General features: G+C 35.1%; 1 protein-coding gene across 1 annotated transcript; it reads left to right on the plus strand.

Moving 5' to 3' along the window:
• The first annotated feature begins 1,063 nt into the window (after nucleotides 1-1,063).
• ptgis (prostaglandin I2 (prostacyclin) synthase) lies at nucleotides 1,064-10,309 on the plus strand. Its single transcript, XM_084129095.1, has 10 exons — nucleotides 1,064-1,178; nucleotides 1,302-1,425; nucleotides 2,197-2,372; nucleotides 2,933-3,079; nucleotides 4,046-4,170; nucleotides 4,322-4,503; nucleotides 6,841-6,979; nucleotides 7,418-7,599; nucleotides 9,004-9,155; nucleotides 10,047-10,309. Exons 1-10 carry the CDS (start codon nucleotides 1,117-1,119, stop codon nucleotides 10,189-10,191), a joined length of 1,434 nt encoding a protein of 477 aa, XP_083985221.1. The 5' UTR covers nucleotides 1,064-1,116; the 3' UTR covers nucleotides 10,192-10,309.
• Nucleotides 10,310-11,198: the final 889 nt, after the last annotated feature.

Below are 11,198 nucleotides of genomic sequence, written 5' to 3' on the forward strand. Positions count from 1 at the left end.
ATTATTATTATGAAAAACTGTTAATATCACTTGTAGGTTGTATTAATAAATCTAGATACCCATAAAGCAAATTGAGTATAACAGATCCATTTAGACAGATCAAAGACAGATCAAGTTGAATCGTTAAAATGCCCCACCTGTCATTTAGCAAACACATCTACAATGATGAACTTCGTCATCATCAGTAGATAGAACATGAAGACAGCACACACACCCTTAATCTCTGAAAATGGCTGGACAATAAAAGATACACCTAACATGATTCATGTCAAAAGATTTCCCATATTCACTAGGTGAAGTCTGATCATTATTATAGGCTACACACATCTAGGCCTATACCCAAGTATAGACTAATTCCAGAATATAATGAAGAAGCCATAGCAAACATTTATCAAATATAAGAGTGTCTGTCAATAAATCATAAGTGAGAACTACAAGAAAATTATGTGGATGGTTTTGTTTTGTTTGACATTCCATTTAATGATGATTCATTTGCTGAGAAGTCATCATGAATTGTTGCTAAATATTTGTGTAACTTCTTCATTTTCTTGACCTTGAAACAATGGTTTTGGGCAATATCCTACATTTAGAATAGCTTAGGCTACATTTGGCAAAACATGTAGTCTAGCCTACCATATGTTACTATGTGCCATTTTAGTAGGACTACATATATCGTGTATCACCTAAAGTCTTATTAATATTAACGAATAACGACGTAAAGGAGGCAAAAGGAAAACAAATGTGAGATGAACACCGATTCGACAACAGAAAAATCCTTTAAAAAGCTGACAACTAAAACGTCGTTGCATAGGTAATTCGCAAACTGATGAAATCGTGTTTATGATAAGTTTAAAGTAGGTATTGATCTGCTTTATCTGAATGCTTTAATCATCGTGACGAACAGTCGTGTTGTTTCCACTGAAACTCTCATGACAGACAGTAGATGTCATCGTCAGGACTCAGGTTAAGTCATATTCAGAGATTTACACGCCCACCGCTTCGAAAGTTGTGAATTTCGTAATGAGATGTGATGTGATGTGACGTATGTTAGTGTTGGTTTCAGTTGAGTATTTAACTTCTGGAAAGCAGTGCAGTGGATCAGGCACACTCGTCATCATGTGGACTGCGCTTCTCCTGCTGGGACTCGTTGTTCTGTTTTTGTACGCGAGACGCACAAGGTGAGTCCAGACAGACCAGCTCTCGAGTTTGACGAACGATACTTTCAAAGAGAATTAAACTTAAAAAAAAAAATAATAATACACATCTCAAACAATTACGAATTAAACATGTCGTTTTTGCAGACGAAGAAATGAACCTCCTCTTGATAAAGGAATGATTCCTTGGCTTGGTCACGCGCTTGAGTTTGGAAAAGATGCTGCTAAATTCCTGACTCGGATGAAACAGAAGCACGGAGACATTTTTACAGTGAGTTCTTGTTAGTTCATATTTTCGTATAGTAAAATAAGTAAAATAGATAGTCTATCAAAAGGGGCGTTTGTTATGTTAATGTGCAGACGAATAACAGGGAATACAGGTTAGCATTTTACTCAAGTTCATTTAAATAGCTAAAAATTCAAATATTTAACGTAGTCTCTCAACTGATCAAAGGTCAAATTAGAAAAATGCTTTTTTAAATAGTTTTAGATGAAGTAAAGCATGTGAGATTGCTTTAAATTTAAAAATCAACTACCTTAAAATACAGTTTACATGTACATCATTATATAGCTACATGGACACACAGGGTCTTTCTCGCTGACTTTGACATATGCGACTTTATATCTAAAAATGTCACCCGAAAAACTAAGATTTACAATTACAGCTTCTCATAATCCTAACATTACACTTTACAAATGCAACGTGTCATGTGGCTAATGAAATCATATAGGTTTGTAGAATCTTAATTCCGAAATGTAAGGTTCAAATAACTAGACATTTTGTTGCAAGTAGGCTAATAAATATATTAGCAATTGTGATAATTCACCTTATTTACAAAAATGTTACTTTTTCAAAAATGATGTATTTTACACATAAACTATCCTTAGATGGCTGTTTTCTTAATAAATCTTTATCTAGATGTTACATACATGTATTAGGGTGTTTTTTTAAGATAACAATCTGAAATAATCTTTCATGACATTTCCTGTGTCAGCTTACTTCCATATTTAGCACTAACCACACTGATCTAATGTGAACTAGGTGCGTGCAGCAGGAAAATACATCACTGTTCTGCTGGACTCTAACTGCTATGATGAAGTCCTGTCAGATGTGATCACGCTTGACCAGACTGGCTATGCTCACATCCTAATGAAGAGAATCTTCAGCCTAAACCTGCCCAATCACAAACCTGAATCTGAAAAGGAAAGAGCAGAGATGTAGGTTTCTGATAAGTCGCTCTTTCTGAACTAATGTAATCTTGAGAATTTGCTTTAAATACAAAGTTCTGATATGAAACTCTAGAATGGTGCAGGCATCGTTTTCAATAGGGCACAGCTGATTGGTTCCTGCTGTGTCAGTAGCCAATGAGCTTGCTGCTAAACTTTCAAATACTTGGTCAGTGTTTGCTGTAGCAGTTTTCAGTGCGCTTTAAAAAACCCTCCACCTTCCCCAGCTCCACCTGCTATCTGCCATGGCTAATTCATGTATGTTTTGTACAGTAGCAGCATGCCATGTATGTATTGGCAGTAGCAAGTCCTGTACTTACTCTGAAGCAGCAGCAGCAGCATAACAGATCTACTCTGCCAAGACCAAACATATTAACATTGTCATATCCATTACCATGCCAAACATTCAGAGAGTTGTCATGACAGAAATATTTTTAAATTTTTTAAGATGCTAAATAGATTTTTTGATAAGATTAAAAATATGAAAGCTGAAACATCAATTAATTTGAACCAATTACATATACAGTATGTGTTTGTGTGTGTTTGACTAGGTATTTTCAGGGGACGGCTTTGACTCAACTCTGCAGCTCAATGCAGAACAACCTCCACCTGCTCATGGACTCTTCAGAAAAGGACCTTAAGAAATCTGAGTGGAAAAAAGATGGACTCTTTAATTTTTGCTACAGCTTGCTCTTCAAGTATGTCAACCTCTAAAATCAACATATTAGAAACCCTTTAAGACTATAAGGGGCCGTTCACACGGAACACATTTTTCCATTCCTCTATGCAACTTTTCCATTGTTCTATAATGTGAACACGAACTAGACGGACGTCTTTAACCATTACACTCGCGTGTTGCGCATCAGACGGTGTCCTAAAAACATATTGCTTAAGTTAAGAGAAGTTGAATTTTTAAAAAATGTGGGTTTTTTTTTATTCCATTGACCTGCTTCTTGCGTTTTCAACGTTTTCAAAACACACCACAAGCCTTGTGAAATGATCAACAGATTACATGTAGCAGAACCACAGCTGCAAGTAGAGTTACTATGTTTGTCACGCTTAGAGAGCTGAACTCAGCAGGAAGCATGTTGAAAATGCACTCTAAAACTAAAACTTGATGATTAAGTTTGTAGTAAATCTCAATGGCCATGATAACCATATTTATGGTCGTTATTATAGCAAGTGCTTAATTTTGTACCTCATTTTATTTTCTGTATAAAGCTGTAAGTTACACAACAGATCCGTTGCACTGTCATTGAGGAAAAACTGCTTCACCTGCACACTGCTTGGCTAAATACTTGATTTGGCAATCATTCTAGACCCATCAACTAGCAGAAACTGTCCCACCCAAAAGCTGGCACAATAATTATCACTTACTATTGTACGTGAAGACTGTCATACAATAGAAGACTGTCATGTCTCCACAAGGTGCAGCTTGATTATTTCATATATGCCTTTAGGTCATGCAGTAAAACGTGGCATTTTGTGACAATGGTGACCAATCAAATGCTTAAATGTTGTTTTAACAGTCTCGAAAAACTGGATTTAGTGCAAAACAATTAAGGCCCACTTAATCGGCTTTCTAGGTTTTTTTTATTTTTTTGTTTAAATGTATGCTGTATATCCTCATACCTATCATTTCCTGTCTTGTTTTCCCTCTGCAGGACTGGCTATCTCACTGTATTCGGAGTAGAGAAGAACAATAGTGCTGCACTAACAGAAGTGTACGAGGAGTTTCGCCGGTTTGACAAGCTTTTACCTAAACTGGCTCGAACTACTGTAAACAAAGGTAATGCAGGTTTCATTTGAAAGAAATTGGTAATAAAAACAGATGTTCATTCTTACATTAGTTTTTCTTTGTAAATTAATTTTTCATTAGATGATAATTACATAACTAACCCGGGGGTTTTTTTTTGTTTTTTTTTGTATGCATTCATTAGCGGAGAAACAAATTGCAAACTCAGCACGAGAAAAACTGTGGAAATGTCTGACTCCACAATGTTTAGATAGAAAACCAAAACACCAGTCATGGTTGGGAGACTATGTACAGCAACTTCAGAAAGAAGGCCTTGATACTGAGACTCAGAGGAGAGCAATGCTGCTTCAGCTATGGGTCACACAGGTGAGTTTCTCCCTGTCTGTATCACTTAGTTGTCCTTTCACAACAGATACTGCCATAAAAATCCAAATGCATTGCAAAATAGTTACAAGAACACATTCTGTAATAGTAAACATACACTATCATTCAAAAGTTACACTGTTTTATGAAAGAAGTCTCTTATGCTTACCAAACCTGCATTTATTTTATTAAAAATACAGCAAAAATATACAAAATATTTTTTCAATTTAAAATAACGGTTCTATTTTAATATATTATTATTATTATTATTATTATTATTAATGTTGTAAACAGTTGAGCAACCTAATATTTTTCTGGAAACCATGACACTTTTTTTCAGGATTCTTTGAGTAGAACGTTCAAAAGAACAGCATTTCTTTAGCTTTAGAATGGTATACCTCAATTCCCTGTTCTTTTCCATAACAATAAACCCCATATGGTTTTCAGAAGACTTCAAATATAGATACTTTTATGGTGCTTTTTTGTCTATTTTTGAGTTTGGTAGTTTAAATGACTATTCATTTCCTTGTATGGAAGATCTCCTTTTGTATTTTACTTAGAAAACTAAAAAAAAAAAATACAGGGTTGGAATAACATGAACTATTGGGTAAAGTAGTAGTTCTTCATCATGAACATTATGGTGAGATATTCCTTTTAGAATTCTTTTTGAATGATATCATTTATAATCATTTATGACTACATAGTGGTGATATACAAACACCTTGAAGTTGCCACAGGGATTTTTGCAAACAAAAGAGCCTGTTAACCTGTGGAATGCACAAGTGTGTGATTTCACTCGAGTTCCTGACACTTCCAGAGTACATCAACACAAAATTTGACAAGCTGCCCAAAGAACACCTGAGACGCTACATCCTGAGGCCAAACAACATTTCCTGAATGATTCTATTGTAACTGAAGGGAATTATGCAAAGGAGGTGTTAATGCTTCCCTGACGTTTGACAGAATTATTGCGTGCATAAGGGGGTGTAAAATGGGTTTGGAATGACAAACTAATCCCTTTTAAATTTGAGCATAGATTTACATTGTTTAAGCCATCATGCAGCAGTACTCTAATGTAACCACATGAGAGCAGTATAACTAAAGAGAAATAGCTTCACTGCATACTTTGTGGTGCTTGCTAATAATACTATTGCTCATATTTAGGGTTAGGGATTAAGGTTAACTCCTAGCCATACGTATTAAGCTTTGGCACACAACCCATTCCCTATAGTTTGTGTTTTGCACATGAATGATACTGTAAAAACATAATGTAGCTTTTCTAAGCAATAAGGCCTAAAATTTCCCCCACTGAAGGAAGAAAGAGACAAATCAATCAAATAGAATATAAAACACTTAAGGCCCTTTCACACCAAGAACGATAACTATAACAATAACTATATTAGCGTCCACATCAACGAACATTGTTGTATAAGCACGTGCTGCAGTTTTGCTGCTTTAAATGCTTAAGCTCTTTTAAGCAGGATTGATTCTGATTGGCTGTCAATGTTTTTGTCGTTCATTAGCTGGGAAAATATTGTTGTGAAAGTGATTCCAACTATATTGTTTCTCTGTGCCGTTATCAATATAGTTGTGGTGTGGACTTTTAAAATGATGTCTTTATCGTTATAGTTATCGTCCTTGGTGTGAATGGGCCTTTATCATAGAAACTACCCACAACACCCTAGGTGTTGCAACCACCCAACAATGCCCTAGCAAATGCACTAGGGCAGTAAAGACTTTTACTATATTACTAAAAAAAATCCATTTAAAATAAATGCTAATAAATGTACATTTATTTATCTGTAAATGTGACCGCACATTTATGTATCTGTGACTTACTGACAACGCAAACTTTTGAATGTAGTTCAAAAGTAATGGTAATCTCATAGGAATGTCCTCACATAGAAAGCATTTCTTAGTGCTTTGCTTTGTCAGGTTTATTGACAGACAGATTCACCTAACAGTCTGTTTCAGAGTCTTCATCCCTCATTGACCTTGACGGTGTCAGTGCGGAGTCTCTCTAAACCCACAGCAATTGTTGTATGACAGGTTTAACTGCACTGCTCTGTCTGCACACACTGACAGCAGTATTGATATAAAACCGCTTATGGAGAAGCAATATGCTGTCGGTTAGACCCTGCTGTATATTTATATAAAAATGTCATACATCTTGTGAAATGTCCGTGTGTCAGGTGACTCTCTCTTGGTTTTCAGGCAATAAAATAAGTTTACTTTAGATCAAGTAAAGCCAGACACTTCATGTAAAAAAATATTCAGTGTCAGAAGAACCTTTTTTAGTGGTTGGTATGAAAGTAATTTAAGGTATGTTTATGTCCTCAGGGGAACGCAGGTCCCGCTGCATTCTGGGTACTGGGCTGCTTACTCACCCACCCTGAAGCGCTAAGGGCTGTGAGAGAGGAAATCCAAGGTGGAAAACACCTCCGTCCAGAAGAGAGACAGAAAAGCACTCCAGTGTTTGGTAGGCCACATCAGTGAGATAGCTTATTATCCATAGAAAATCTTGTGTATATGCTCGATTTCTGCCATTGAATCCTGGATTAAAATTTAAGTGTATATAAATATACAAATATAGTGCTGTAAAATACACATATATTATATATTTACAAAATTTTATGTTAGTGACACCCCTAATATATATATTTAAAACTTATTTATATATATATATATATATTAGGGGTGTCACTAACATAAAAGTTTGTAAATATATATGTGTATTTTACAGCACAATATTTGTATTTAATTATATTTATATTTTACAGCTTAATATTTGTGTGTGTGTGTGTGTGTGTGTGTGTTCATGTGCTTATATATATATATATATTTCAAGATGGGAATTACAAAACCAATTCCATTTCAAATTAAAAACAAATTTTTTAAATGTCACTTGTTTTTACAGATAGTGTTCTTAAAGAGACTCTGCGTCTAACTGCAGCTGCTCTAATCACTAGAGAAGTGATGAAAGATAAGAAGATTCATTTAAGCAATGGCAAAGTATACCAACTCCGACGGGGCGATCGCCTGTGCGTTTTCCCCTTCATCAGCCCTCAAATGGACCCGCAGATCCACCAACAGCCAGAGGTGCACTCTCAGATTCCACTTCCTGAACTCAATCAGGCAGAAAGATGAGATTCACTTGGGGGAGAAATCATTTATTACCTGTGGAAAATCTGTGCGAGATTTGAGATAAATGTTAAACATGTATTGATTTTCACTTTATCAAAAATAGGTGCATTTGAAATAGACTCAAGCGCTTACACTGCTTTATTTTACAGCCTAAACATTTTCATAGACTCACATAAAGGTACCAAGCCACATCTAGAATATAATAGAGACTTGGTGGTTGGCTCTTTTCAAATTTTTTGACCCAGAGCAAGCCAGAGTAGGCTCTACCCCAGCAACCAAATAGCAATGCCATAGAAATCACCTACAACACTCTTAACAACTACATGGGAACATGTTTAAAAACAACTCAAACACCTTAACAATCACACAGCAACACCATTGCATCGTGTTGGTGACTTTTTCATGGGCAAGTGCCAATCAGAAAATGAAAAATAAAAAAAAAATTATAAAATGAAAGGAATATATGTGAATTTAACAACAACATATTGTTGGTGAGTTTTTAAGTACCAATTAGAAAATGCAGGGGAAAATTAAAATATAAAAAAAAGATATATTGAATTAATATATTATTTTAATTTAATAACATTGCAACCATATAGCAACACCAACTAGAAAAAATATATTTAATTCAAAATTAAAATATAATTCAAAATTTAATTTAATCTTATTCTGTACTTTCCTTAGGATCAAGATGTCAAGTTCACGTTTCTAAAATGTTAACTTAATTTTTAGACGTAACTGATTGTTTTAGATCTGTCTGCTAAGAGCTTTTTCTTTTTTGCAGATAAGGTATTGCTTATTGCTTTATTAACACGCCTCACTTATTGACATAACCTAAACCTATTTATCTTTATTGACGTCCACTATTATGATCAAGCTTGGATTACATTCTGCACAGGTCAAAGGGCTAATCTAGTAAAATATCTGGGATTAGCCATTCAAGTGCTGTCATTGGCACAAAGACAAATAGGGGGAAGGGGGCCACAGTTTATAGACACTGCTGCTGCTCCTACTATCTGTGAGAAGCAGACGCTCACACCACTTTGTAGGCCAAAATGCTTACGTTGCACACCGTAGTGTTGTGTGTTGGCACTGTGAACTACAGATCTGATCCAAGCTTATATGTCAAGCATACTGATTAATAGTAAATTGATTAACAGCACAGCAAGATGCTGTTCCTTCAAGCAAACATTGGACATGTCTCACGAACATATCATATGAGCACAGTTTCTTGCTTTACTGTGTTTCATCAAGACAGTCTTAATGTTGTTGGCAGGTGCTACTAATACCATTATGTTGTATTAATTTTACACCCAAAGACATCAAAATTTTAACTCTGCCTGTCTTGTAATGCAACAGATGTTCCAGTTTGACCGCTTCCTTAATGCAGATGGGACAGAGAAGAAGGACTTCTTTAAGGAAGGGGTGAGGGTGAAATATCCCTCCATGCCCTGGGGGACCAAAGACAACTTGTGTCCAGGACAGCAATTTGCAGTTAGTGCAATTAAAGAGTGAGTATAATAGCATTCAACACATCAACACCCATTATGCTGTTTTTTTTACATTTTCAACTTTCTTTAGTGTGTAATATTGCTGTTTGAGCAATGCATTCTCGATTGTAGTCTTGAATTTTCTTCCGTACACGTCACAATATTCCAAATTTAAATAAATCCTGCCCAAGACATAAGCAAATAAAGGGGGGCGAGGCCTGGTTGAGTTGCCTTAGTGTTGAAACTTGTGGTGATGGTAAGGTGCGTGACATTTCCGAAACATGCTCGATGAGTTTGACCATTGACCAACAAAATGGTAATCTTTTTAAAGGAGGGGCTTCATAGAGACAGGAACAAAACAGAGTGTTACTGACAGAAGGGGAAGAGAGGTGCTGCAACAATGTAAAATATGTTTTTTTTAACACTCAAGTCTGAAAACCTATTAAAATAGACTCCAAAAACAAAATCAAGACTTTGTAAAATGGCATAATAGGTCCTCTTTAAAGTGCAGTCACATTTATTGTTGCTGTGCAAGATTTTCCAATAATTTCAATAGGAATCCACACGATTGGGATTTTCGAGTGAGGGAGAAAAAGTTTGCTTGTGTTCAAGTTGGTTCCTTGGATTCATCGCGTTGACAAACAAAATGCTGCTTAGTTTGAAAGTGCCTTATGTATGAACGGTGCTTCATACATTACTAGACTATTGACAATAATCAATGGATCTTTTTTATCCAATTATCCAATTTTAAAATTATTAGTAAAATTTCACTAATGTGACCACACCTTTAGTCCTTGTTTTATCAACACCTGCTCTAAGTACATCCATAAGCTTTTGCCTATTTAATGCTTCTGTCTGTTAGCAACTTATAATGACATTTGAAATTATTTTCTAATTTTCCAATCCCTTTAGGCTTGTGTTCACAATCTTGGCTCGATTTGATCTGGAGCTATGTAACAAGAATGCAACGCTGCCATTGGTAGACCCCAGCCGATATGGCTTTGGCATTCTTCAACCAGCGGGAGATCTTGAGATCCGCTACAGAATTAGATCTTGACCGTGCTAATATGCCAAATCTTATTAAAACTGTACAGATAACAATATTCTTTTTTACAACAATGTTTTAGCAATGTCTTGAATACTTATTGCAATAATAAATATTGTATTTTTTTAAACTCTGGTTTAGTCATTCATTATTTCTTTTGGATTTACTATTCTACATTTCGGAAGAAGTATCCGACCCCATATCACTTTTCTAATGCAATTTTAATTTTGATAACCTGCTTTATATCACCTCGCAGATGTTTTATTCTATTTTCTGCATTTTTTTGTTTGTCAGGGTCAATAGTATGCCAAACCGAAGTAAATGTGCTACTACAGTGAATAATGGTCAGATTTAGGAAAATGCATACCTGCTTTGTTATAGAACAAAGTTAAAGCTTCGATCTGTCTAGTCTTTTGACTAGGTCAAAGGAACATGGGTTACCCCAGGGTAAAATCCTCTTTTGATTTTTTTTTTCTCCAAAAAAACACCTGTTTGCTGGGAAATTTATCCATTATGTGCAACAACAAAAAATCGAATTTAATATATGTTCTAAAATATCAAATCAAATCAAATCAAGTATATTTGTATAGCGCTTTTCACAATACAGATTGTATCAAAGCAGCTTCACAGTATTAAATTAAAATAAAATAATACAACAAGGTTTGTTTCTAGTGGAATTTATTGATTGATAGAATAAAATTAAATATCCCCAAAATATCCCCAACTGAGCAAGCCAAAGGCAACATAATTTTTTGTTGTTGTTTTAGATTTAGGTTTCTAGAGAAAAATGAAATGATCACATTTATTTTGAGACAAAAGACTTGTTTCTCATGTTCTTGCAATCTTTTAAATGCATATAGGTAACAAATAATGCTTGCACCTATCTACACTACATCACTATAATTTAAAGACAGAAAAGTCCATCTCAACAGATTGTCAAGGTTAATAATAATTAGGATAGATCATTTGCTCTATTTGCTGAAATTCAATATAAGGTCTTCTTGAATGTAATGATTGGA

This window comes from Abramis brama, assembly GCF_963993115.1.
Source record: "Abramis brama genome assembly, chromosome: 11".
Classification (NCBI taxonomy): domain Eukaryota; kingdom Metazoa; phylum Chordata; class Actinopteri; order Cypriniformes; family Leuciscidae; genus Abramis; species Abramis brama.